General features: G+C 41.0%; 1 protein-coding gene across 1 annotated transcript in view; it reads left to right on the forward strand.

Moving 5' to 3' along the window:
• Positions 1-3,452: 3,452 nt before the first annotated feature.
• fbxo41 (F-box protein 41) overlaps positions 3,453-27,137 on the forward strand; it is an 81,755-nt gene continuing 58,070 nt past the window's right edge. The window contains exons 1-2 of the mRNA XM_072669932.1: positions 3,453-3,750; positions 24,693-25,690. Of these exons, the coding sequence (XP_072526033.1) occupies positions 24,984-25,690 (707 nt within the window). The 5' untranslated portion in view covers positions 3,453-3,750; positions 24,693-24,983. The remainder of the gene's footprint in view (positions 3,751-24,692; positions 25,691-27,137) is intronic.

Raw genomic sequence — 27,137 nt, forward strand, 5'->3', positions numbered from 1 at the left:
GGTCTACTCCAGTGTTTCTCAGCCCTGGTCCTAATCTGATCATTAACAACCACTAACATTTACATGGCAGGGTTTTGGGGACCAGGGTTGAGAAACATTATGTAGAGTATGGATATTTATACAGGAAGCATTTGTGAATGTTTTGGATAAAAAACATGAAATAAAAGTTAATTATATTTTCTAATTTGTTTTATTATTTGTTGTTTTTATAGATTATTATTATGATTATTAGTATGATTATTATTGTTGTTATTATGATTATTGTTATTATGATTATTATTGTTATTATTATGATTATCATGATTATTATTATTATGATTATTTTGATTTTTTTTTTTATAGATGGTTGTTTAATAAGTGTGAATTCATTCTAACGCACTACTTAATAGGCCTGGGATGGGTATGGTCCCAAAGTAAGGACATCACTTATGGCCCTCAAATATACAGAAACAGTCCTGGGAGTCTCTCTAATACTGGGCTGCAGTTTTAAACCCTGGGCACTAGGTGGTGCTGCTATTGTCCATATTGAATTTTCTTCACAGTCAGCAACTACACACTCAAACACCCAAACAGACTCTCCATTTGTTGTTCTTCCTTATACAGCTGGAACAGCTGTAGTGAACATTGTATATTTACTACATGGACAAAAGTATTGGGACACCTGCTCATCCATTGTTTCTTCCAAAATCAAGGGTATTAAAAAAAGAAAGAGGTCATCCTGCTTTTATTGGATGAACAATATTTCTCTACAGGGACAAGACAAACTGAGCATGTGTGCATTTGCTCATCTGTGTCAGCAGTGGGTGCAACTTAAAGTAGATGAATCCATTCATTGCAAAGAGTGTCCACAGACAATTTGACACATAGTGTATTATGTATGATCAGAATATTTCCACTGATCTAATAGTGGGAATAAGCACCCTGTGCTCGGATGACACTAGTGTTATGGCGTAGACTGCATTAGGTGATGAAAGGTGTTCATTACAGAGGTGCTACCGAGATGCTACCACCCTTCGCCCGATACCATGTTACCATGCACTCTTGGACATCACTCAAATCGCATCCTTCGCCCATATTGGTCGTTTTGCGCCCTGCTACTACTGACTGGTGTGCTCGCTTATTTAGAGAAGCAGCAAACCCTGTCATGTGGCATCTGTGGCGTTATGACTGTGACAGCAGGTGACTATTAGTAAGTAGTACGAATGACTGTGTATATATATATATATATATATATATATATATATATATATATATATATATATATATATGCAGCAAATCATTGGCATATAAATTTCCTTTTGTATATCACTGCTGTCCAATGAAAAGCATGTATTTCCATCATGTAAAAGTAGTTCTTAATGAACAGACCAATAGGAATGCTGTAAATGACTAAACTCTTATTTTACATGATTTAACCTTTTCGCCAAGAGTGTTTGTAACAATAAATGACCAGGAGTCCCAATACTTTTGTCCATATTGTGTACTTTCAAAGTATTACTTAAACACTGATTTCTTCTCTAATATGAGTGTGTGTTCTCCAATCTCACAGCTCACTTTCCCTTAAACTCCAATAAGTCATGAGAAACAGCCGGATATTTTTCTGTTCCTTCTATATTTAACTTGTTCATCATTTATTCTATAGATATATATATTCTGATATTACTATTTTCCTGTAAAGTCCCTATTTCAGAGATACGTGTATTTTTTCATTGGAAAGCAGCAGTGTATATATATATACAAACTAAGCAGAGTTTTAAGAGTGTAATTAGTTGGTCTGTGTGAGGAGCAGGAGAAGGAACTGCAGGCTGTGCTGTGAGGGAGTGGAGTTCGTTACTGTTAACTAGTAACAAGCTGCTTGTTAAGAAACTAAACTGTAGTTTGGCAGGAGGAAATGCTAACATTAAAACCTCCATTTATTGAACAGAACTCAACTCATCTGGTATTTCTTACCATATTTTATTTATCGTTGTATGAAAGCACTAGAACACTCGAGGTTGTGTGTTATTGTTATAACAGCATGGCTGTGATGAAATGCGGTAAACCATACATATATACACAACAATAAACACAATACGGCCAAATCAGTAATTAGTTTACATGTAATTGTGTAACTAATCACTGTGAAAAAAGACACAGTTGACATTTCAAGCTTCAGTGTCGTTGATTCCAATGTATTTTAATTATTGTGATTGATATTTATTGAATTATTGATAGATTGATATTTAGTTATTGTGATTGATATTTATTGAATTATTGATAGATTGATATTTAGTTATTGTGATTGATATTTATTGAATTATTGATAGATTGATATTTAGTTATTGTGATTGATATTTATTTAACTATTGATAGATTGATATTTAGTTATTGTGATTGATATTTATTGAATTATTGATAGATTGATATTTATTGAATTATTGATAGATTGATATTTAGTTATTGTAATTGATATTTATTGAATTATTGATAGATTGATATTTAGTTATTGTGATTGATATTTATTGAATTATTGATAGATTGATATTTAGTTATTGTGATTGATATTTATTCAATTATTGATAGATTGATATTTAGTTATTGTGATTGATATTTATTGAATTATTGATAGATTGATATTTAGTTATTGTGATTGATATTTATTTAACTATTGATAGATTGATATTTAGTTATTGTGATTGATATTTATTGAATTATTGATAGATTGATATTTAGTTATTGTAATTGATATTTATTGAATTATTGATAGATTGATATTTAGTTATTGTGATTGATATTTAGTTATTGTGATTGATATTTATTGAATTATTGATAGATTGATATTTAGTTATTGTGATTGATATTTATTAAATTATTGATAGATTGATATTTAGTTATTGTGATTGATATTTATTGAATTATTGATAGATTGATATTTAGTTATTGTGATTGATATTTATTGAATTATTGATAGATTGATATTTAGTTATTGTAATTGATATTTATTGAATTATTGATAGATTGATATTTAGTTATTGTAATTGATATTTATTTAACTATTGATAGATTGATATTTAGTTATTGTGATTGATATTTATTGAATTATTGATAGATTGATATTTAGTTATTGTGATTGATATTTATTGAATTATTGATAGATTGATATTTAGTTATTGTGATTGATATTTATTGAATTATTGATAGATTGATATTTGGTTATTGTGATTGATAGCGGCTTGCAAAGCAGTTACTATTTTGCATATAAGCAAAACAATCAATGCAAGATTTGCAAAGTAGGGGCTGAGTCCTGCTTCTCACCCTATAGATTTTTAATTGTGCAAATGAACTGAAAGGTGCATGCCTCCTCCTCACCATCATCATCATCATCATCATGCACAAACTAAATACATGCATTGCTTAGTGTGTCCTCAAGGGGCACACACACACACACACACACACGCACACATGCACACACACACACACAAATACACACTTAGTTCTCGGTTGTCTCTCTCTCTCTCTTCGAGGCAAGGGCTTCTCTGTGTGTTCTGCACGCGCGCGCACACACACACACACACAAACACACGCGCGTACACACACACACACACAAACACACGCGCGTACACAAACACACGCACACGCACACCGACACGCTCACGCACAGCCCGCGCGCGCCGCGTTCTGCTGCTGCAGAGTGCAGCCCGTGACGTCAGCAGCGGCAGAGCGGCTCCTCTCGGTCGGAGCGCGAGGAGAGAAAAGCGGGGCAGATATGAGGTGAGAAACGGCGTTTCTGATTCAACCTTATTGGTGTTTTTTCGGTTGATTATTGGTACGGCGTGTTCAGGTTTGGGGGGGGGGGGGGGGGGGGGGGTGAAAATCTCACGTTAACCCGTTACCGGCCAGCGGTACCAACCACACCGAGAATAGCGGGTATCCAGACAGAAATGGGCGCTGATGTCGCGGGACCCGTGCTGGAGTCTGGCTGAGATGGACAGAAGGTCTGGAGAAAGAAATGACCGTCTGCGGTGAAGCCTGGCTCCGACACGGTTATTTTTTGGGGTCGATGCGTTGCGCTGAAAAGGGAGTCGACGAGCATAGGATGACTGATGTGGAGAATAGGTAGGTAGCTAATGGCACGGTCTTGAAGATACCCCCCTTTGGGTGTCAGTGGGTGAGGACTGATGGTCCTGGACGCCTGGGTTTGGTTATCTAAAGCCCCTTTAGCTCCCTCGCGCAGAGGTAGGCGTGACCTCCGTTCTGATTCAAGAAGCTGCAGCTTTGGCTCCTCTAGCCTGGAGCTGTGGTGACCAACCCACAGCTGGCCCAGCTGATCCAGCTGTTCAGAAGATCATGCCCATCTCCATAAGAGTTGAGCATCAACCTTGAGGTCCATAAGTGCCTTCATTCAGGTCTATAAGGTTTGTAGACATCTGCTCCTCCTATGTTAAGGACCCCCCCCCCCCCCCCAAAAAAAAAAAACAAAAACAAAAAAAAAACAAACAAACAAAAAAAGAAGGCTCCTAAGATGTTGTGGACATGTTTCTCTGGGAATAGTAAAAATGGTCCATGTCTTAGCAGTACCTTCCCTTGGTTGAACACCTGGGTTTGGTCATCTAAAGCCCCCTTAGGTCCTCTTACTGAATTAGGCTTGACCCCAGATCTGAATCAAAAAGCTGCAGCTTTGGCTCCTGAAGCCAGGTGCTGTGGTGACCAACCCACAGCTGGCCCATCTAATCCAGCTGTTCAGAAGATCAAAGCAAGGTTCATGCCCATCTCCATAAGAGTTGAGCATCAACCTTGAGGTCCATAAGTGCCTTCATTCAGGTCTATAAGGTTTGTAGACATCTGCTCGTCCTATGTTAAGGACCCCCCCCCCCAAAAAAAAACAAAAAAAAACAAAAAAAAAAAGATGTCTCCTAAGATGTTGTGGACATGTTTCTCTGGGAATAGTAAAAATGGTTCATGTCTTAGCAGTACCTTCCCTTGGTTGAACACCTGGGTTTGGTTATCTAAAGCCCCCTTAGGTCCTCTTACTGAATAAGGCTTGACCCCAGTTCTGATTCAAGAAGCTGCAGCTTTGGCTCCTCTAGCCTGGAGCTGTGGTGACCAACCCACAGCTGGCCCAGCTGATCCAGCTGTTCAGAAGATCATGCCCATCTCCATAAGAGTTGAGTATCAACCTTGAGGTCCATAAGTGCCTTCATTCAGGTCTATACTACACTAGTATGACCAAAGGTTTGTAGACATCTGCTCGTCCTATGTTAAGGACCCCCCCCCCCCAAAAAAAAAAAAAAAAAAAGATGTCCCCTAAGATGTCCCCTAAGATGTTGGACATGTTCCTCTGGGAATGGCAAGGTTCATGTCTTAGCAGTACCTTCCCTTTGGAATCAGTGGGATATGACTGATAGTGTTGAACACCTGGGTTTGGTTATCTAAAGCCCCCTTAGGTCCTCTTACTGAATTAGGCTTGACCCCAGTTCTGAATCAAAAAGCTGCAGCTTTGGCTCCTCTAGCCTGGAGGCCAACCCACAACCCACAGATGAATAGCTGAATAGCAAAGCTGGGTTAATGCCCTACTCCATAAGGTAGGTCTTCAGGAGGAGGCCTTTCCTTAAGGTCTCATACTCTAGTCTCTAGTCTCTGGCCTGTAAGATAGACCTACAGGAAAAACAGTACAGTGCATGTCGAGAAGTTTGGAGACACCTGCTCAGTCAACAACATTTTGACAGCCTCTAGTCTTCTAAGAAGGCTTTGAAGACCATTCGATTAGATTCATCCACAAGAGCCTTAGCAAGGTCAGGTTCTGGGTCATAGTGCCACTCCAATACTGCATGAAGGTTCATCACTCCAGAGAACATGGGTCCACTGCTCTGCAGCCCAATGCTGGAAGTGTTACACCTCTCTAACCATTCTGTGGAGATCCTACAAGCTATAAATTAATACCCGATCTGATCCAGTGATTAGGGATCAGAGGCCGATCCAGGCATTTTTAATGGATTGGGTATCGACTTGTAAGGTTCTGAACCACATCCGATCATTAGGTTTGCTGAGTGTGGGAAATATGATGATATTGATACTGATGGACCTTGTTGAAACATGCATGCAGAAGAACTGCCTCTTGTTTGTCTCTAGGAAAGACATTTTCTGGTACTGATGGTCTGAGGACTACATTTAGCCACGAAGCTAACAAGTATCTATTCTGCCGAGAGGAGATGTAGTCCTACGTAATCTGAGGTTGGGTCTTCTTGCTTGAAATATTGTTAAGGGAAGTGGTGCGAAGACATGCTGTCATGCTAATGTGTGTTTGTCAAAGTCTGTAGTGCTAGCATGCAGACTCAGCATTGCTATCGCTACTGCACAGTGTTAGCATCCCTACTGCGGTGGTAACATCCCTACGGTGGGGTTAGCATCACTACCGGGGCATTAGCATCGCTGTCACGCCAGCTTTCCTGTCATGGTGTTAGCCTCGCTATCTCTGTGTTAGCATCCCTACCGCAGCATTGCTGCCGGCCTAATCCAGCATCGCGACTGTAGTGTTAGCATTAGCATGGCTTCCACGACATTAGCTTCCCTTCCACAGCATTAGCATCCTGCCTCCTGCATTCCCATCCCTCCTGTGCCATTAGCATCGCTGTTGCATTGACCTCATCCAGCATCCCTACTGCGTTGTTTGCCTTAGGTCCTTGCCTTAGGCCTCATGAGGTCCTGGACCCTTCACTTCTAAAAGCTATCTCTGCCTTAAAGCTCTGAGGGCAAGGCTTGAGGCCTTTACCAGGCTGGGTCTCATGAAATGGTCCCTGAAACATAATAGAGGTCATTTTATCCCACAGAACCTTTTTCACAATAATGAGCAGATCTTTTGGTCTCAAACTCACAGTAGTTTAATTACTTTGACGATTCTGTGCAGCCAGTGGCGGTCCGACAACTCTAGGCCCACAGTGCGGTACTCTGTATCTGAATTTGCATCAGGATAATATTATTTATCATGATAAATTAGAGGGTGATAATCATTTGTCTAAATTTACACTCCTCATCATCTGAATGCTATTAACTCCATCTTGCCAAACAATTCTACGGAAAATGAGGATTTTGTTCCAGAAATGACTTTGCTATGCCTTTTGTGGTGGCGTAGAACTGGTATATGCGTTAGGAGATGTTATGAATATAGTACACAGCCAAACAGGCTGGATATGTCCTACTATTTACATTGCAAAACCAACTAATGAATAATGCAAAGAAAGACAGGAATTATGCAGTAACACATAAACCCCTTATTACCCAGTTAGTACTATGAATTATTCAGTAGTTAATATATAAGGGATGTAGTAATGAGGGAGGAATGGACATGCCCATGGAACTGCCTATGATTCCTTGGAAGTTAAGAAGTTCTTTGGGTGCTTTGCTATTCAGCCTCAGCCTTCAGCAGATTCTACAGCACAAGACAAGTCCTTATCTCCACCTCCCCTGTTGTACTGTACACAATTCCACCAGTCAGGGGCTTCTGAAGAGACTGATAAGCTGGATGAGGAGTGGCAGAGTATGGTTTGAGCTGAACTAGGTAGTAGGTGAAGTAGATAGACCACTGGAATATGCAAGCCTGTCACATAATAACAATATATAACCAATTAAATATATGATACTTAATTACGTAGACATTTTTATGTGTTATTATGTATTATGTATTATTATTATTATTATTATTATTATTATTATTATTATTATCCATGCAGTGCAAAAAACTATAGAACATGGGGTTTAATATACTGTAAATATGTTCTAATGCAATCATCTAATGCATTAGACTAGAGGAAGTCTAAGACAAGGTGAACCAAAGCAACCCACAGAAGAGGCTGTGTGCAGACCTCAAGATCTTCAAAAAGAGAGATGAACAACAAAGCAGAAGACCTTCTGACATTTGACTCATGAAGGACGTTTAAGAGAGCTTAGCAGTAAAGCCTGTTCTAGATGCTCAGGGTAAACTGGGTTTTACTGGTGTTTCTGACATGGCCAAGTCTTGACGTTGGGGGTTATGATGATGTAGAAGTGTGGGAGCTAATTTCTTCAGCAGCCTCCAAAGTACAAGATCTTCTTATCTTCACCTTCACTGTTGAGTGCGTGGTTCTTAACAACCATCTAACACTGATTCCACTAGTTAGGGGCTTCTGAAGAGATTGATTTGGTGGATCAGGAGTAGCAGATTATGGTCAGAGCTGGGCTAGGTAGTAGGGATCGACTGTATAGATACACAGAGTGCTGATGTTGCCGATGTGTCATTGACATTAATGATAAACTTGTGAGATCTCCTTCTAAACACTCTGGGTTAACTGGGTTTTATTGACAACTCTGAATTGGCAAAGTTCACCTTGACGTTGGTGGTTATGGTGACGTAGCAGCGTGGGAGCTAATGTGCTGAATATTATGTCCAGCCAGTAGGCTGAATATGTGAACTGCCCTGAAGTTATGATCTCAACTTGAGTATATTCCACCAGTCAGATTGGCTAGGTGGATCAGGACTGGCAGATTATGGTTGGGGCTGAACTAGGTAGTAGGAGAAGTAGGTAGACGTTTATTGACGTCTCTGAAATGGCCAAGTTTCTTTGGCCTTGACGTTGGTGGTTATGGTGATGTAGAAGCGTGGGAGCTAATGTGCTGAATATTATGTCAAAAAAGCCTAAAGTTATAATCCTGACATGAGTATATGCTACTAGAGATGCAATGATTCACAAAATTCGTAAATGTCCGGAGATGACTCATTGCTTTATATTGTTGAGATCTCACACTATCCACAAACTGATGTCATCCCCAAACTAAACCACTAGCCGCAAGCTGACCTGCTGTTCACAATACACAGCTACAGTACAGTACAATATGATATGCTACAGTACAGTCTGATACAATACAACTGTGAACTAATGAAACTACTGCTGCTCAGGCTCCTGATATTGCAGTGTAACTAATATGTAAAGTGTGTAGAGAGTGAAATTTAGAGGAAAGGAAGTCAGGATCTGCCCATTTTTCCTTGACGTTTACAAGGTTAACAAGATACACACATTATAAATTTGAAATCTTAATTGAACTACAAGCCTACTTTAGCCTTGAGCTTGAGCCTTGATCAGTGAATATCATTATAATTTTAATAAGTGCCGATATTATGAAGATTATTATCAGCCTTTGTTTAACCTCCCCATTCGTACAATCTTTCTAATCCATGGTTATTTTCTGAAAGTGTACAGAAGAGAAGACAGCGCTGTATTTTAGGCTATATATATTTAGGCCATATATACAGAATACTATGATCACCCCTGGTTTGGAATGAACTCTGCGTCTCATATCAGCTCCTCTTCCCATATAGGAGCACTGTGTAGTTCTATAATTCCTGACTGTATCCATCTGTTTCTCTGCATACTCTGTTAACCTCTTGTTCACCCTGTACCTAGCCAGCTACCGGTCCACCTTGTAGAGAAAGTAAAGTCCGAGACTGAAGCTGATCTGCTGCTGCTGCACAGTTTGTGTTGATCATCCTCTAGTCCTTCATCAGTGTTCACTGGACGCTGTTGGGTGGATATTTATGGTTGGAGGACAATTCTCAGTCCAGCAGTGAGGCTGAGGTGTTTAAACACTCCAGCAGCACTGCTGTATCTGATCCACTCGTTCCGGTGCAACACACACTACTAACACACAACCACCACCATGTCAGTCAGTCTCACTGTAGTGCTGACAATGACCATTTAGCCAAGTAATAGCTGCTCATGTGGGGTCCTGACCAGTAAAGATCAGGGTAAAAGGAGGCTAACGATGTATGCAGAGAAACAGATGGACTGCAGTCTGGAATTAGAGAACCACATCGTGCTCCTATATGGTAAACAAAGCTGATATTTAGAACCTATTGAGAAGAATATAGTATAATATGGACCTATTGGCACCATACCTAATGCCAGGTGTAGGATAGAGGGGTATAAAGCCCCCCAGCACTGAGCTGTGGAGCAGTGTGCTCTGGAAATGAGGATTATCTCAGATGATTGATATGGTTGTAAAACAACCCCATCCAGATATACATGCAGTGTTTTTTATTGCTGCAGGATTTCATCTATCCTGCTTTCAGGTGGCAGATCTAGTCCCCAAAGTGTGTGTGTGTGTGTCCATGTGTGTAGATTTGTGTGTGCGAGACTGTAGATTTCCCATTGATCGCTTTAGATGGTCTTTTCAGCTATGAGCCATTTCTGCTACCATAGCACTGTAATGAGAGATTGTGTTATTTACAATGGCAGACATTTGGTTGTGCCCCACATGCAATTCTTCATTGATCTCAGGCTCAGTCGATACTACAGTGTGTGTGTGTTTCCCCTTCTTTCATTTGTTAACCTATTACAACTAGAGTTAATGTGGTCCAGGGTGATCATAACTGACTTTATTGACCTTCAGGATACTGAAGGCTTGGTTACTACGATACTTAGGATGCTACATATCTCTGCACCTTGTCCTCTGAGTGGCGCTAGACCTGTGGTTGCTTCACTTTTTAGAGATGGTGTACTTCATAGTGTACTGGTATGTGGTTGAAGACAACGAGGCCTCTCCAACTTAAATGTGAGGACAGTTGATCTCTTGCTAATGGACAGTCACTGTTAATGGACAACATCTACCCTGAGCCCTTTAACACTATCCTTAAAATAGTTCGTTGTGAAAGTAGGCATGGGAACCGGTAAACTCTCAAGGCTAATGGCTATTGCCATTGATCACGAAGGGAGCTGTGAAAGACTACACCTGGTAAAAATCATCCTCAATCTCATGAGGCCTCATTGTGCTTTCCTCCACAGATTCAGTCTGACACTTTGCAATTAGCCATTTCTCTGGCCATTTTAGTCCAGTCAGTGTATTCTTAGAGCTATCACAAGAGACCCTGTCAATAAAACCCCAGTGAAGGCTGTTTGTTTGGGAAGGTGGGTCTTCGCCCAACTGTTTTAGCAAGAGCTTGATGTACCAGCTTGCTGATGGGCAAGATTGAATTTGTGAACCTGAAACAAAAGCAAAAGCTCATGAGGTTCAGGGCTGTTCTTGAGGATGAGCTGTTGCTCATAGGCTTTCCTCATCCACTCTAAAATAACATCTTTGTAATATAACAATCACAGTATAAGCTGAAGTAAATAGCCAAGTACCTTCTGATGTTACTGCTAGCAGTCCTTAAGGTGCTGATAGGATCTGGCACTTTTGGATGACCAGTTATTCGGGATCGGGGGCTGATCCCGGCATTTTTAATGGATCGGGAATCTGCTTTTAAGGATCCAATCCAAGCCTGTTTTTGTTTGTGCTGCCAAAACCACCCAGTTTGATTGAAGTTGTGCAATGACAGAGATATTTTATTTCATTAGATCCATTTGGAAAGATCTAATGTTCCTCCCATCCAGTCTTTATACTTGAATCACGCCTGGTTAGAAAATAAACTATGGTGGAAATGCTCTGTTCTACCAGCGAGAGAACCATGCTCCTTTCTTTGGTTCTAAACCAGCTCTTAATGGCGCATTCAGAACCTCGGAGGAGGCTACTGCCTAGTCTGATTTTAGAAAATGCTACTAAATATAAGGGATTTTGCTGCTGTTTACTGTTATTTATTATTATATTATTTATTGAAATGGATTGGATTGGATCAGCCGATAGTGGGCATTAAGAGTCTGGATTGAATTGGGTGGTAAAAAACCTTAAACAGGGCAGCCCTACCTTATACACTTATCAAAGCCCTGGTAGAAGGTATTTTCCACATGTCTGGCACTGCTGTTTCAGCTGATTGATGAGTGCTGCGTAGTAGTGTTGCTTTTGACAAGCACCTGACCTGACAGTCTTTGAGAAGTTAATATAAGGGCCCAGATGACTTCCACAGGCTGCCATGGGCTTAGTGTATGGGGGAGCCTGGTCTGTTCTGTGTTTGGGGAGGGGGAGGGGGGGGTGGTATGAGGCCTGTGAGTGTTTTACTGCACTAGTGACATGGCATGAGCTGTGGGTAATTGAATATAATTGGTTCAGTGGAAAGCCCTCAGATCAATAGGAGCCTGTGTAATCTCTAGGTACTGGAGTCCCATCCTTTGAGAGACACTATTCTTAGCCCAAAACCATTATGGAACAGTGGAAGGAGTATTACTTTAAAGCCTACGGTCACGTTTTAAAGCTTGTATCGTGTTACAGCTGGGCTCTGACTTGCTCAGGTTCGGTCTTGTGGTTGCTCGTTTGGGCCGGTGCATCAACATCACATTTCATGTGACACTATATTTGACAGATTTCACAAATCCACCAACTAAACACACCAATCAGCCATAACTCACTTAAGGCCAGTTAATAACATTAATGATTTCGTTCCAATGGCATATGTCAAGGAGTGTATACATTAGGCAGTAGTCAGTTTTTTTTTATGTGATGGCTAGATGACTGGGTCAGAGCATCTCCAGAACATTAGGCAGGTCTTGTGCAGTGTTCCTTGCATGCATGGGTAATACCTACCATAAGGGGTCCAAGGAAGGACAACTGGTGAACCGGCAACAGAGTCATGGGTCCCAAAGACTTATTAATGTGATCAATGAAGGCCCCACCTTGCTACTTAGAAGACTGCAAGGATCTGCTGCTAACATCTTGGTGGCAGGGACCACTGGACCTTCTGAGATCTTGGAGCTGTCGGCCGAGTTTACACAAAAGCTTTGTTTGTGCATTTTTCTCTGATGAGGTTTTGATGGTCTTTTAATCATTTTTTTGGAAACTCCTGTTTTCCCACTTATTTTCCATTGACTTTCCTCTTTATTATGCAAGCGGATTATCTCATATCTGGCCTACACAGAAATATCCCCGGAAAATGTTCAGCTTGTGCTTAATGGCTGTTCTGAGTTTAGCTAAGCCCCTGTTAACTCATTAAAATCTGCCCCTAGAGGAGTTAATGTGCTACACACCCACATTAGCCATAGTAAAATGGATCAGGCATGAAGAATTGGAGCTCTCAGTGAGCTTGGATGGTTGTATAGCTATGTGATGCTGCCTTTCTTATTGGACTTACTGCACTGCAATAGATTCTTATATATGCAACTAAGCGATAACAATGACAATGAGTGTTTCCCAGTCCTGCTGTTGGAATTCCCCTGCACATCGCAGTGTCTCCCTGTTCAAACACGACAATTTGAGCCTCATTAAGCATTTGATAATGAACTAATGAGCTGAGTCTGGTGTCTTGGAGGACAGCACTTAAAATTTCAGTATGTGTGTGTGTGTGTGTGTGTGTGTGTGGAGGAATGGGAAACACTTGTAGTGTGTTTTGATATTGGTTCACCTTACATAAGTTTTTAGTAGAAGGGAGTAGAAACAGATGAGGGTCTCTGGATCTCTTGGAGAAGTTTGGTGTATTCTTGGTAGGTGTGAATGATTAGGGGTGTGGGGTACACTGCGATGAGCTATACCTGCCTCGTTCCCAGTGATTCCTGGCAGGCCATGGACCGCCCTGATGAGGACGTGGTCAAGTGGATAAGAAGATGGATGGACATTAAAGCAGGGCTGTGGCAGTAATTCAAAAGAATCAACAATTAAGGATGCAGAGTGATATCAGAGTACTCCACTCTGAGCATCACTGAGGAGGACCTTCAGCTGCAGCGGGGAAAGAAGCCCAGCCTCTTGCGTAGTCTGTGGCTGGGCTTCACAGGGGTATAACTCACGTCCCTTCACAGAGACAGCTGTGATAGACTGGCTCTGTGTGAAGCCTTACCTTCATGTCCCCAGTGGTCTAATTAAACAGTACTGTCGCAGTACGCGTGCCGCCTTCATAACCAGCTCACTGGGCTAAACGTGGGATACAAAGACAGAAATAGCTGAGGGAGTGAGGGTGAGAGCCATGCAGAGCCTTGCAGATATCTGATCTCACTGTGAAAGCATTCCTGTTGTACACTGTCTGTGTGAGCATTGTACCACTGCCACTGCCGTGCACCTCTGCTTCATGTCCTTTCTCCTTGTCCAGTCTCCGCTGCCCCCCCCCCACCCCCCCACTTCATCCCCACTTTCATCCCTCCATCTGTCTCTCCCCATATTCTCTCTCTCCGTCCCTCCGTCTACCTCCCACGGTCTTTCCGCATGTCCGTCCCGGCTGCACCGCCTCGTGACCTCTCACCGATGACTCATCAAAATTGCAGATCCTGTCCTTGCCGCGCTTCTCATTCAGAGCCTGTATCCGTGGCAACAGCAGACGTCCATCTTCACAGCAGCAGCAAAGGTTTACATCGCCCTGGAGTGGTCTCACGCATGCTAATCACACACAAGCATCATACATGACACATGTCCGCTGCCCCAGATCTCAGAAGTGCCCAGTTCGATATCTCACCGTGAGGTTTTTTTTATAGCTGCTGGTGATGGACCTGTTCTTGATCATGCATCCGTTTCACACCCCTCTTATCCTGAAAGCCTGGAAGAGGCAGGCCGTAATCAAAAGCCAGTGGAAGAGTGTTGAAGACTGCAAGCCAAAAATCTAATTCTGGCATCAGATTGTGTTTGTACTGATAAGGTCTTAGAGGCTTGAGAGAGAGAAAGAGAGAGAGAGAGAGAGAGACTGAGAAAAACATGGGAGAGAAAGGAGGACAGAGATTCACAATGGCACAATAGGGTCACGCCACCAAAAAAGAAGCCAATAAAAAAAGGAAACCCATGAAAACCTTTAAATTCTTTACAATTATTTGTAAATTGTAATTAATAGAAATGCCAAAAAACAAGTTTATTACATTTATTACTTCTAAAAATGCCTAAAATATTAGAATTAGGGATGTTTAGGGATGATCTGATCCGATCTTTGTGTTTTTATAATAATACGCCAAACAGTTTAGATACGCCTGCATCACCCCGGTCCCAATCCACTTCAGTTTGGTACCTCCCTAATTAGAACCAGGTGCAGCACATCAGCTGCAGGTAATTAGAACATGGTTAGAGAGGATTCTGGAGGAGCCTGTCCTATTCTTGACTGGTCCGTTTCTCCAGTACAGATCCAGAGACTTCTAGAATCTGTGCCAGGACGCTTTGGAGTTGTTCGGGTAGCTCACGGTGGCTTTAACCCTCTAGATTCTAAGGGCCTTTTCTGGACCTTCGCCTTTAAAGGCACTTGTGTGTAAGATAATACTCACATGTTTTATATCGAAATGTTCAGAACGATCTCAGCTCTCTCTATAAATATGTATTCCATGTGACCTAGAGCACCATGTGAAGGGATACTCTGACCCAAAACTTGAAAAATTGCAGTTCGATGTTAGAAATTCTTCATATTTCCTATGCAAACACACCTTACTCATGTGGACGAATTGTTTTGGTGCTTGAAATGGGTTTACCAGAGTCTCAGCAAAACCATAGATGAACGCATGAATCCACCAGTTAGACACAGAGAGGCCGAGGCGAGTATTTAAACCCATCAACCCATTGGGCTAAGATGCATTGGAAAGGGTGGTCTCTGCAGATCCAGGAAATGTTTGAACTGTAGTTCTGCTCTGTATTATCTCAAAGATTTTAATAGAAACATCGAGAAATATTAATTTGTTTGTAGACTCCAGAGGGTCCGCTTGTCCCCAGTCTGTACGAGTGTCCAGCTTATTAAAAGGTGGCCTACTCACCTCAACTGAAACCAGGACACGTGGCTTCTGTATCTTCATATGATGGTCATGCATGGCCCTGTATTCACAAACTGGTGATCAGCTCCCCTTAGAGCACAACAGTATGGTTTGTAGTCATTAAAAATAGCACATAGCGCGTTCCTCTGTGTGTTTTTCTTATGTAACACTTAAAGAAACGTCAGTTCTTTATCTGGGGGATGTGCAGTAGTGCACATTGAACCTCGACCAGTAACGACCAGGCCCTAATAACGAGACAGTAGCAGTGCGGGCAGCAGCAATTTGACACCATCTCCCTGCCTTTTAAGAGGTGCTTCACACCAACTAACAAGAGATTTGCTCCTGACCAAGCAGCACAGCTCAGAATTAAGATCCCATTTATGTATTATTTGTGTGGGAGAGGAAGCGTCTCTATGGCAACCAGACCTTAAGCTGGTGCCAAAAGCAGCAGATGTGGCCTTGGTTTAAAGCTGTGCGTGAAGGAGTGTTTTCAGACTCTCTCATTTTCTCTCTCTACTTGTGCTTTTGGAAGAGCGATGTATCTGTTACCTCCTTCCCATGCGCTCTTTGATGGGGTATCGACCATCGCCCAGGATGGGGATTGTTACTGGAGACTATGCTCCGCTGCTCCTGGAGGAAGCGGAAGCCCAAGCTTTGTGGGAGAAATCGCAAAGCTCCCAGATCAGCAGCAAAAAAGCAAGCCTGTCTAGCTCTGGAGGGATCTGATATAATGAGTTAGGCCAAGACTGAGACATTTCCATTACAAATAGGTCCCATTATAAGAGAATGGCGGTGCAGTGTCAATGGTGGTCACTGCTTTTGTATGTTGTATGTCTTTTAGGGTTACAAATGCAGTAACATGAAAAGCACACAACCACTGTAGTATAGTAGTCCAGCGTCACCTACATATTCTGCTCCACAACATAAATGCCATTAGAAATGGGTTTTTTTACCAGCCACCTCAGCCACATTTTGCAACCACTCCTTTGTGTAACATTTGGTGTCACATGAAGTTGTTTATTTCAAGATTGTCCTTATTTAGTCCCTATTTCAATCTAATCTACAATGAAATAGAAAAGAAAATCATTAGTAGTAGATCTAATCTAATGATACATTTACATTTGGTTACATTTGGCTAACCTACGCTGTCTACAATGTGTTGCTAGTGCTACTGTAAGGGAAAGTAAGCTAACGTGTTATTATAATAATCACTAATTAGTAAACTCCTACATGCTTACATGCAAAGCCATTCGTAATCGAACAGGCACTTCTGTAAAGTACGTTCAGCTTTTCTTGCTGGGCTGTTGTCAGGCTGGATAGGGCCCTCATTGTAGCCGTTTTCAATGCTTCAGGCTCTTGATAGCCTCAAATATAATTTTTTAACAATAAAGCTGTTAGTGGGAGCAAAACTTTGACTGGCTCTCATTGAAAATTTGCCATACTCATAACATGCTTATCAGCATTTGAGATATTTTAGTTATTAATTAAAACAATATATAAAATATTATCAAATCAATCAAATTTGGTCATAAACACAGTACAGCCAGCAGTAAAATGCTTATATGACTGTCCGGTCACATGGTAAGTCCAATTTAAAAACAGAATAGATACAATAGAAGATTAAATTAAGATGAAAAAAATGAAAAAATGAAAATATTTAATGAAATAAAATTAATTAGATTAGAATTAAGTAAAGAGTTGGAAGTCATTTAGTTTCCTAAATACAGAATGAAATAGTAATACATAAATGTTTAACATGTGATAATAAATAAAATAGAATAAATAAAAGCAAAAACACTATAAAACAATCTGTATGGATGTTCCCATTTATTTATTTTTCCTATTGTGACAAAAACCGGTAGAACAATTAATACCATCTGATTGTCTCTGACTGAAAAGATAAACTTTCACTGATTATCAGAATTAATTTTACTCTACAGTAATGTGCTGGTTGGCTGTTGTACATTTGTATTGTAGGGTTTGGTATAAAATATATAGAACTTGTCACTACAGCTACCTGGATTTACAAGAAATGTATCATTTCTTTTTTTACCATGCAGTAAAACAATTATACACAACCACTTTAGGTAAGTAGTCCAGCGTCACCTACATATTCTGCTCTTACAGATTGCAACGGATATGCCATCAGATATCGGGCTATAAATAATAGTCTAGTTCAGCCGTCTGTTTGATACCAATAATTCTGCTAATTTTATTTTAAGCAAACATTCACCAGTATTAAATATATCAAATCAAATTTATTTGTCATTTGCACAGTCATACATGGTACAATGAGCAGTAAAATTTATTAATGACTGTCCAGTTACATTGAAAAAGAATTATTTAGAGGTAGATAAAAAATTAAACCTCCATTAAACAATATAAAATAAAAACCTGTAAAGATAAAATAAATATATAGATGAAATAAAGTATACTCATAAAAAATATATACTAATACATAAACATTTAAGAGCCAAAAGTGCATCTAAATAGATGCGTACATTGAGTTTTTTTGTAATAAAAGCTATAAGCAGAATTTGTTACATTCAAATGACTCTTGTTTTTGCTGATTCATTGAAAAGAATGATGTTTTACTACTTGAATAATACAGACAGCCTTATTATATAGGCCTATTTGTTGTCTTAAAGGAATACTGGCATACTGACAGGCATGCTTGCCTTGAAACGATGTGTGTTCTTGTCTGTGCTTGAGATGCCTCAAGATAAGATTGCTCTGTTTCTATGGCTTAGCATGTTGGCAAGGTCACTAAAGTGCAAGACATCTGCACCATTAGCATCAGGAGTGACATGTTTATGACAGGCAACAGCCTTCTAAGCCTTCAGATTTAATAGATAGGTCACCTGAGCTGATGCTGCCCATTGTGTGATACACAGCATCATGCTACTAACAATCCTGTGCTGTGGCAGCTGAGTTCCTTACTTACTGTATCTACACTGTTAAAAAGAAAGATGCTAGAAATGTTTTTGGAGCAGCGCCATAGAAGAACCATGTTTGTACTCGAGATGTGTGAAGTGTGAGGAACCTGTGAATTGGTAAAAACCCTTTAAATCACGCGAAGGTTCTTCACACTTCACACAGATCTTTATTCCAAACTTGGTTCTTTATGGAATCAGTGACTATTATTATTAACAATATACCAAAGTACTAACGTTTCTTCTATGGCAATTCTGATGTTGATGCCGAGTTCACCTCGGAGGCAAATCAGTGTTCACTCTGGGCTCAAAAAAAGGCTCTCGAACGCTTTGTGTGAATACAAGAGATGTGAACAGTACAAGAGGTTTGAACAGTGCAGTAACCTGATGACTGTACAAGTCGCATAGTGTGTTGAAGCCATTATTTTTTGAGTCCAGGACCTGACAGACTTCAGTCATCCACATTTTCGCCTGAAGTTTCACGTATTCAGATTCCTTACTTTAGTAGATTTTCTAAAGTGGGCAAAACGGTGATGAAGTGCAGCAGATGTTGAATAAAAATCACTGTATTCAGATTGAACTAATAATACATAAACATTTAAAATATTCGAAAAAATAAGCTAAAACACTGAATGTGTCTATATAGATGTGCCCATTTATTTTTTTCCTATTATAACAAAAACCAAATGTAAAAGACACTGTATTCAGTATAGGAGAGTATCTGATTAGAAGAATCTGTCGCTACTGATGTCTAACCGGAACCAGCTACTGTGATTACATGTATTGTGACAAATATTGTGTATCATATATATTTTTATTCCGATTTTTTTTATCCCGATTTTCTCCCCAATTTTGACAACCAATTACCCAACCCGTATGTAATTTTTCACATATATTTTAAAAACTAAATAAAACTACTGTGAAAACAGTCATTTTTTCTTTCACTTTTAATTTAGAGAAGACAATATTCCAGCAGCAATTGACCCTTTGGTCCAAGAGTGTGCTAGAAAACACCAGAATGTCCATGTTAAAAACACTAAAAGATAAATACAGGGGGTTGCTTTCTGAACTTGTCACCTTTCAGTGCTAATGAGTTTTCATGCATGACCATTATTGTAGCTTAAAGGATTATGCTCATTACCTTTAAAAAAGGAAACGTAAATATCATGTCATACCGCAAAATGACCTGTATTTCCATGTAACCCTGATTATTAAACTCAGCATCATTTGATTCATTTAGTGTGCTGCAAACACTTTTTCCTAATCCTGATTACAAGAGTCTAAATCTGATGACTTGCTCATTTACTGGGGCTTAGCCTGTGATTCATTGCATGGAGAATGGGACCTCATTCTTTTTTTGTCATATCCATTTTTTTTTGTGACTGAGAGGCATTCGAACAGTGTTGACAGGATGGAGATGTGATGTAAGAGGACTGGAAGAATAATGATAATGATAAAGTCTTTGTGCTTACTTTGTGAAAATGAAAAATTAGGCCACAGTTTATAAGATTTGAGCATTTTGACTTACGGACTGACCACCATTTTAGTATAATAGGGAGAAATATAATACAATAATAATAATAATATATTACTATTGCCACAGAAAACCTGCAAAGTGCAATAAATACAGCATAAGAAAAAATACCTTTTTCATTACATTTACATTTAAGGCATTTAGCAGGCGCTCTTATCCAGAGTGACTTACAAAAGTGCTTTGCTATTTACCCAAGGATAACCTCAGCTAGATTGAAAGGGCTAGATGAAGTTTAGCCTCTAAATACCTCTAAGTTTAGACACAACATCCCTTTATTGCTTTTCTGTATTTTCCTTGGATACAGACACTCAGGCGGCGAAAGAGCAGCGCTTTCTAAAATCATGGCATTTTACTGTACAGGAACACTCGCAAACAAGTAGCCTTTCTCGTTAAACATTGAGAAGGTTGCAGGCATTAAGCTGAAGCAGTCACATAACACCACATGCAACACCAGGAGCAGATACCTTCCACACCTGCAGCAGGACGACCACACCAGAGTTCACTAGCAGCAAACCAGACCACACATTTCAGGAGGACCAGAGATTGGTGCTCTGGACAGCTCCTGGGCTCAAAAACAGCTTTCGCACTTAACAGAACGTACTAAACTCATGTAGGAAGTGGACCTCGGTCCAGGAACAAGCTCTAGTGAAAAGAAAACACCCTTAGAGTTATAGCATATCTCCATGAGGCCTGCTTGGAGCATTTCCATTACTGCATACATGCAAAACATGCAAACAGCTAACTCTGCACGAAGGCCTTTGTCAGTGACTAAGAGCCTGAACAGAGCCACTTGAAGAGATTAGCTGCCCCGGTATACTTTATTTACAGTATACTCTAATTTAAGCTGTAAATTAGCTGTAAATTTAAATGCCGTTGATAAATGTTCTAGCAAAGTGGCACCTAGGTTAGGAGATATGACTGGTGGCTTTGGCGATATGATTTTCTTATTTGTCCAATATCTCAACTTGATTAGTTCGGAATAAGATTTGGAGCTTCCGGACATCATCTCACAGACCTGAGAGTCTGATTACGCTAATGCGCCTGACTTCAGGCAGGCTTAACTCCCTTAACTTAATGTATGTCAGATTTGCTGAAGTGAATTCACCTAACTCACCTCCATTTGTTCCCAGCGTTAACCCTATCCTGAGTACAGTGCTTGATGGTACCGCTGATAACCGCCTTGCTTTGCAGACGCCGTCGTTCTCCTGCATGCCATCATATCAGTCTATAGTCCCACACCTCATTAATTAGATTCGCTGATTTCTGTAAAACAGTACGCACAACTGTCTCGCTGGGTTAATTGAATTTGGGACGGGAGACGTCAGTCTGAGACTAATTGCCCACTCAGATGCCTCTGGATTCAGCCCACTAGCTGCCAAGCTTGCTGGGTGCTCAGCATCCAGTTCGAATTGGCAGATGGTGCTATGTTAATAATAATGGAACATACAATGACAGCTAGTGTTCAGTGTGTACAGTCATTTTCATTTGTTTTTGTTTGATGGTACTTAGGTATTAATTAAATAATTAAGTAATTTTGTAATCTACCCAATATTTTGACGACTAATTTTAAAAAAGCCCAGTAAAATTGGTGGATTTGGGTGTTGTGGTGTGGACAGTGTTGAAACATTTGGGGATGGGGTTGCGACAGTGTTGGAGATGCCAGCTTGGGGTGGACACAGAGGGCTGTATCCCAAACACCATACTTAGGAACTTACTTACTACACTACTGAAAGCACTTTTTATAATTGTGTACCATTTGCTTACTATTTAGTGCAGCAATATGCAGTTTGGGACACAGCCAGAACTTGAGAAAATCAGCTTCCTTGGCTGCTGTAAATTATTCTAACTTCTGACTTCTTCAGGTGCTGTTAGTTAATGCTGATAATTGATCCATTGGCTGGGTTGTTGCTATGTCCCAGTCAGTAACTTTGGGCTACACTGTAACTACCCAAAAGCTGTCCAGTGCTGTAGAAATAAACCAGCAAATGGACCCAATTGGTAGACAAGTGGTACGGAAACAGGGGAAATGACTCCACGCTTAAAGCCAGGAGTTATCCAGCTCTTTCAGGATGATAACCAATGACCTAAACAGCTTCTGAGGCCCATAGAACAAAAACTTTGACCCAAAACACTAAAACCAAAACCTAATAATGAATAAACACTCTAACCATCCCTGCCTCCAGCCTCGAACACCAGATACACTTTATAGACAAAAGTATTTGGACACCCCCTTATTCATAGTTTCTCCTGAAACTATCTCAGTGGTAGTAAAAAAGAGTTAATCCCACTTTTGTTGGAGTAACTGTCTCTACTGTCCAGGCAAGACTTTCTACCAGATTTTAGAGGAGCATTGCTGTGAGGATTTGATTGCATTCAGTGACAAGCAAATTAGTGAGGTCTAGATGTTGGATGATCACCCCCCCCCCCCCCCCCCCACCACCACTTCATCCCAAATGTATTAGATGGAGCACCGACCATCATTCCAGAGAACACAGTTCCACTGCTCCACAGCTCAATGCTGGAGGGCTTTATACCCCTCTATCCCATACTGACATTAGGCATGATGCCAACAGGTTTATGTTTATCAGCTCCAGAGAGTCCTATTCTATTGGCAGTATTCTCTACAGGACCTAGACAAGCTGTGTGTGTGTATGTGCATATCTGTGTCAGCAATGGATGCAACTTAAAGTAGCTGAAGGCATTCACTGGAAGGGGTGTCCACAAACATTTGGACATATAGTGTATACAGTGTATTTATTGAATAGGACTATAGAAAAATGTTGACATGCTGATTCAGGCTTCATTAACATCCTTTTTTTTAATTGCTCTCATTTTCTGTCAGTAGTAAGCCTTTCAAATGCCAGCAAGGCATCTGAATTATTATGAATTAATTATTAATAAATAAACAAATAAATAAATACAGAATAAAAAGTACTGAGAATAAAGAATTGAATTGTTTACCAAACTGCAGCACTAAAAATCCCTGCACTTTCAATACTTTGTGCAAGTCCAGTATGCCGGCTCGCTGGGGAGTAGACTGAGGTCAGAGCAGAGGCAATGCCAGGACAGCAGGAACACTTGCACATCCGAGGTGAGAGACAAGCCTAGGAGCCTAGGAGTGTACACAGGAATCTCCGTAAGTGCCATCAAATGGAAAGGCGGGGGGGGAGCTCAACCAAGCCGTGTCCTTATCTAGACGGTTCCTAAAAGCCCTCCCAGACCAATGCAGCCCTAAGGACTCATGTAGTGCCACTAATGGGGACCGTAGTTCCCCCGTCCAGACTGTATCGCGAAGAAGAAAGAAGCGAGAGTGTGGGAGAATGGAGTTGTAGTGAGATACTGTCCATTCCTTAAGTGGCTCCTGGATGCCCTCCAGCATGTCATGCTCTCAGCTGTGGACTGTTAGTGGTGTAATGGTCAGCTTCATGCTTTCTCTGGAGCGAACAGCTATAACTCAATTGAGCTGTCTGTGGGTTGTGTAATCTATACGATAATAGAGAATTTAGCCAAAGATTGAACCATGAAAGTCCTCTTAAAGACTGGTTGAAGTGATATATGCGGTTAGAAGAAGGTAAGAGCATGAGGTGAATACTGGTGTAATAAGGAAAATGAACATGACAAAGATGGGTTTGCCAGCAGTCTCTTATTGTCTTGGTTTCAATGGGAGGACAGACCTTTGTTGCACTGCTGTTTTTCATATGACCTCCTGTCTTACTGTGTATTAATTATTTTATTATTTTCTGGAAATTAGCTATATTTTGAGACTTTGAGACCTCTGTGTTTGCTTAAGGCTCAAAAGACTGTATTTGTTAACTCAGTTGAAGAATTTGTCTTTTGAACCCTAGGCTTTTTATATATTCATTAGCCAGTAACTTCTCAGAAGTAGTTAAAGCATCACTATGTAGCATTTTTACCTTAAAATTATGGCTGAATCATTGTGACTTTTTGTAACTCAAAGTAACTTTAGAGAAGCAAAAACTTCACAGCATAATGCTGTGTAACCCAAGTCATATTGATGCCCAAATACATTAGTGTAATATTACTGTACCATCTCCGTCCACATGCTACTTTTACAGAAATGCACGTGAAAAGCGTGTCCTTTAGGAGTGTGTAAATTAGACTTCCTGACTATAGGGGGAGCGCAGGAGCCAGAAATACCAGAAAATTATCCATGTGTTGTTTTAACTATTATAAAATTAATATGTATGATTTGGAGTTTCAGTCCAGGATTGTTGTCGACGTCTTTACGCATGTTGTGGTCTGCTCTTGGGCTGAACTTGCTAGGATGGCCTGACCTGGCCAGACCATTGTGAGGTCTTTTTTTTAAAACCCCTTCCCAGACTCATCTGCATCTACAGCCTTCTTTCTGAAGACCTCAGAGAGCTCTTTGAATCTTGCCATGGTGATCTTCACCACTTACTTCAACAATCAAGAGCAAACCAAACTAAATGTCTGAGGTTTAAATAAGACAGACTCCTCCAGAATCCTCTCTAATCATGTTCTTATCATCTGTAGCTGATGTTCTGCACCTGATTCTAATTTTACACATTCAAAACAGTAATACATGTGGGGTGTCTTAATTCTTCCGCTTGACTGTTATTTTTGAATTATTTTATTACTTATTTGTGTTATTTGTGTTTTCAGGGCTGAATGTAGTGCCTGTTCAGAAGAACAAGTAAGGAACCATACAAGAAGGCAACCGCAAGACAACTAAAGCCAAGAAGCAATGTGTAAACATCCGAAAGAGAATGTGTGAGGATCTCACAGTATGTGGTTGAGCTTCAGTCCCGTTCTTGTCCATGGAAACCTGTGCAAACCTGAGATGAGCAGAGCTCTCCACTGTTTAGACCGTGTGGCAGCTTGTTGGGGGCGGCGCCCGGCAGCCTGAGCCTGACGCCACCCCTCCTTCCTGCTGGCCGGCCGCGGGAGCGCGGCATGGCCTCTCTGGACCTGCCGTACCGCTGTCCTCGCTGCGGGGAGCACAAGCGCTTCCGGAGCCTGTCTTCGCTGCGCGCCCACCTGGAGTACAACCATACCTACGAGACCCTCTACGTGCTGTCCAAGTCCAACAGTGTGTGCGACGCTGCCGCGCTGCTCCCCCTGGTGGCCGACAGCGCCCTGGCCGCTGAGTCCCGCTTCCCCTATCGCGAGCTTCCCTGCTCGGGTGACGAATCTTCTTCCTCCTCAGCTGCCCGCTACCTTCCCAATGTGGAGTTCCCCCTGGGCGAGATCCTGGTGAAGAAAGCCATGAGCTCCGCAGACGCCGGGAATGCCAACAATGCTGTGGCCGTGGCGGCCAATGTGGCAGCCAGTGCCGTGGAGGCTGCCTATGAGGAGGGCCTGGCCAGGTTAAAGGCCAGGGCTTTTGAGCGCCTGGAGCTGGATGAAAGGCTGGAGAAGCTGTCAGAGGAGGTGGAGCAGAAGATCGCGGCTCGTGTGGGCCGCCTGCAGGCCGAGCTGGAGCGCAAGAGCTCAGAGCTGGAGAAGGCCAAGGTAGAGAGCGAGAGGTTGAGCCAGGAGAAGCAGGAGCTGGAGGACAAGGCCTCAGAGCTCTCTCGCCAGGTGGACGTGTCTGTGGAGATGCTGGCCAGCCTCAAGCAAGACTTGGTCAACAAGGAGCAGGAGCTCACTCACAAACAGCAGTGAGTAGCCAGTTCAGGCACATTCTTCTCTTTTCTTGCTGTTGTTTGGTCAATGGTGAGCTTTTGTATCACATATATTCAATTATATGTAATAATAATAACAACAACAATAATAATAATAATAATAATAATAATAATCATAATTAAAAGAAGAAGAATGGTAAAATACTGTATACTAGTCACGTTGATGGATTTTCCCTCCACCTCTGTCAACCAGATCAACTAACTACAATTCCCATCATTCCCCATCTCATGACATAACACTCATACCACCTTCCACAGCCAATCAGATGCTGTTTACCGTTCACACTTGCCGGAATACTGATCACACACCTGTTCTCAATTACCATACTTTGTATAAATACCTGTTCAGTTCAGTTTTACCAGCCTTTTGTGGCATTCTGAGCAGGTTTCCTGTTTCATGCCTTATCGTGTACTGATCTCTGCTTTTCCTTATACAGTACTGTTCTCTGGTTTGTGGTTTTGCCCCTTTGGTTTGTTTGCTTGGTTGTCTTTTTGGGCTGTGTTTTGGGTCTGTCTAGCCCATGTCTGTTCTTATTGCCCTCTTTATTGGACCTTGGTTTACCATCTGCACTGTTAGCCCCGCTCTTTATATTAAAGTATTGATATAGATTTTTTGAGACTGTTAAAATCTCATTGTCACTAAAAAATCCCTAATTGTCACTACTTTGACACATTAAGGTCCATTTAGGTCTTAGAATGACCAGGGATTCACAAGGAGACTTTCGTAGCTAGAAATTTCTTTCAGGATCAGTCAGGATTAATAAAGTATATATCTGTCTGTCTATCTATATAGATCTATAGTTTAGTAAATAACACCGCTACCTTGTGCATTACAGACTGGGGGTCATTTCTCTCACCTGGGAAGGAAAAAGTCTGAAATAAAACCTAGACGAAAACCAAAAATCCAAACGATTAAATCATTAAAACCTATAATAACCACAGACAACAGTTTAGAAATGTTTCAGTATCATTTACACTGCTGCATTTGTAGTATTGTCAGGTAGCCGTTCCAGCCCAGGCAGAAGAAGAATTACTCTTAGCTAAGCAGTTTTCCTGACAGATCTTTCTGTGCATGCTCTAAGCACATGTTCAGGCCTCATTGTCTCAGATTCTGTCTACCAGATGTTTGCCTGTCCTTTGGCTAGGCCTATGATTCCTCTATTAAAGGGCACTTGGTCTGAAGAATGCTTTGAACCCTCTTAAAGGTTCAGCGTCTGATTCTCAGCCTCGACCAGATGACATGCTGTTGTTCCAATAAATCCTATGAAGGCTGTTGGAGTTCTAGGGATGTTGAGAGATATCATAGCATTGCTTAAAATGTCATCAGACAGACATGTCTTAATTTGGACAGTATTTCAAACTAATACTTGCTGATGTATTTATTGAATTCATGGAGAGCAGAATATTTGGTTGATGCTGGACT

This window comes from Salminus brasiliensis, chromosome 24, assembly GCF_030463535.1.
Source record: "Salminus brasiliensis chromosome 24, fSalBra1.hap2, whole genome shotgun sequence".
NCBI classification, from domain to species: Eukaryota; Metazoa; Chordata; class Actinopteri; order Characiformes; family Bryconidae; genus Salminus; species Salminus brasiliensis.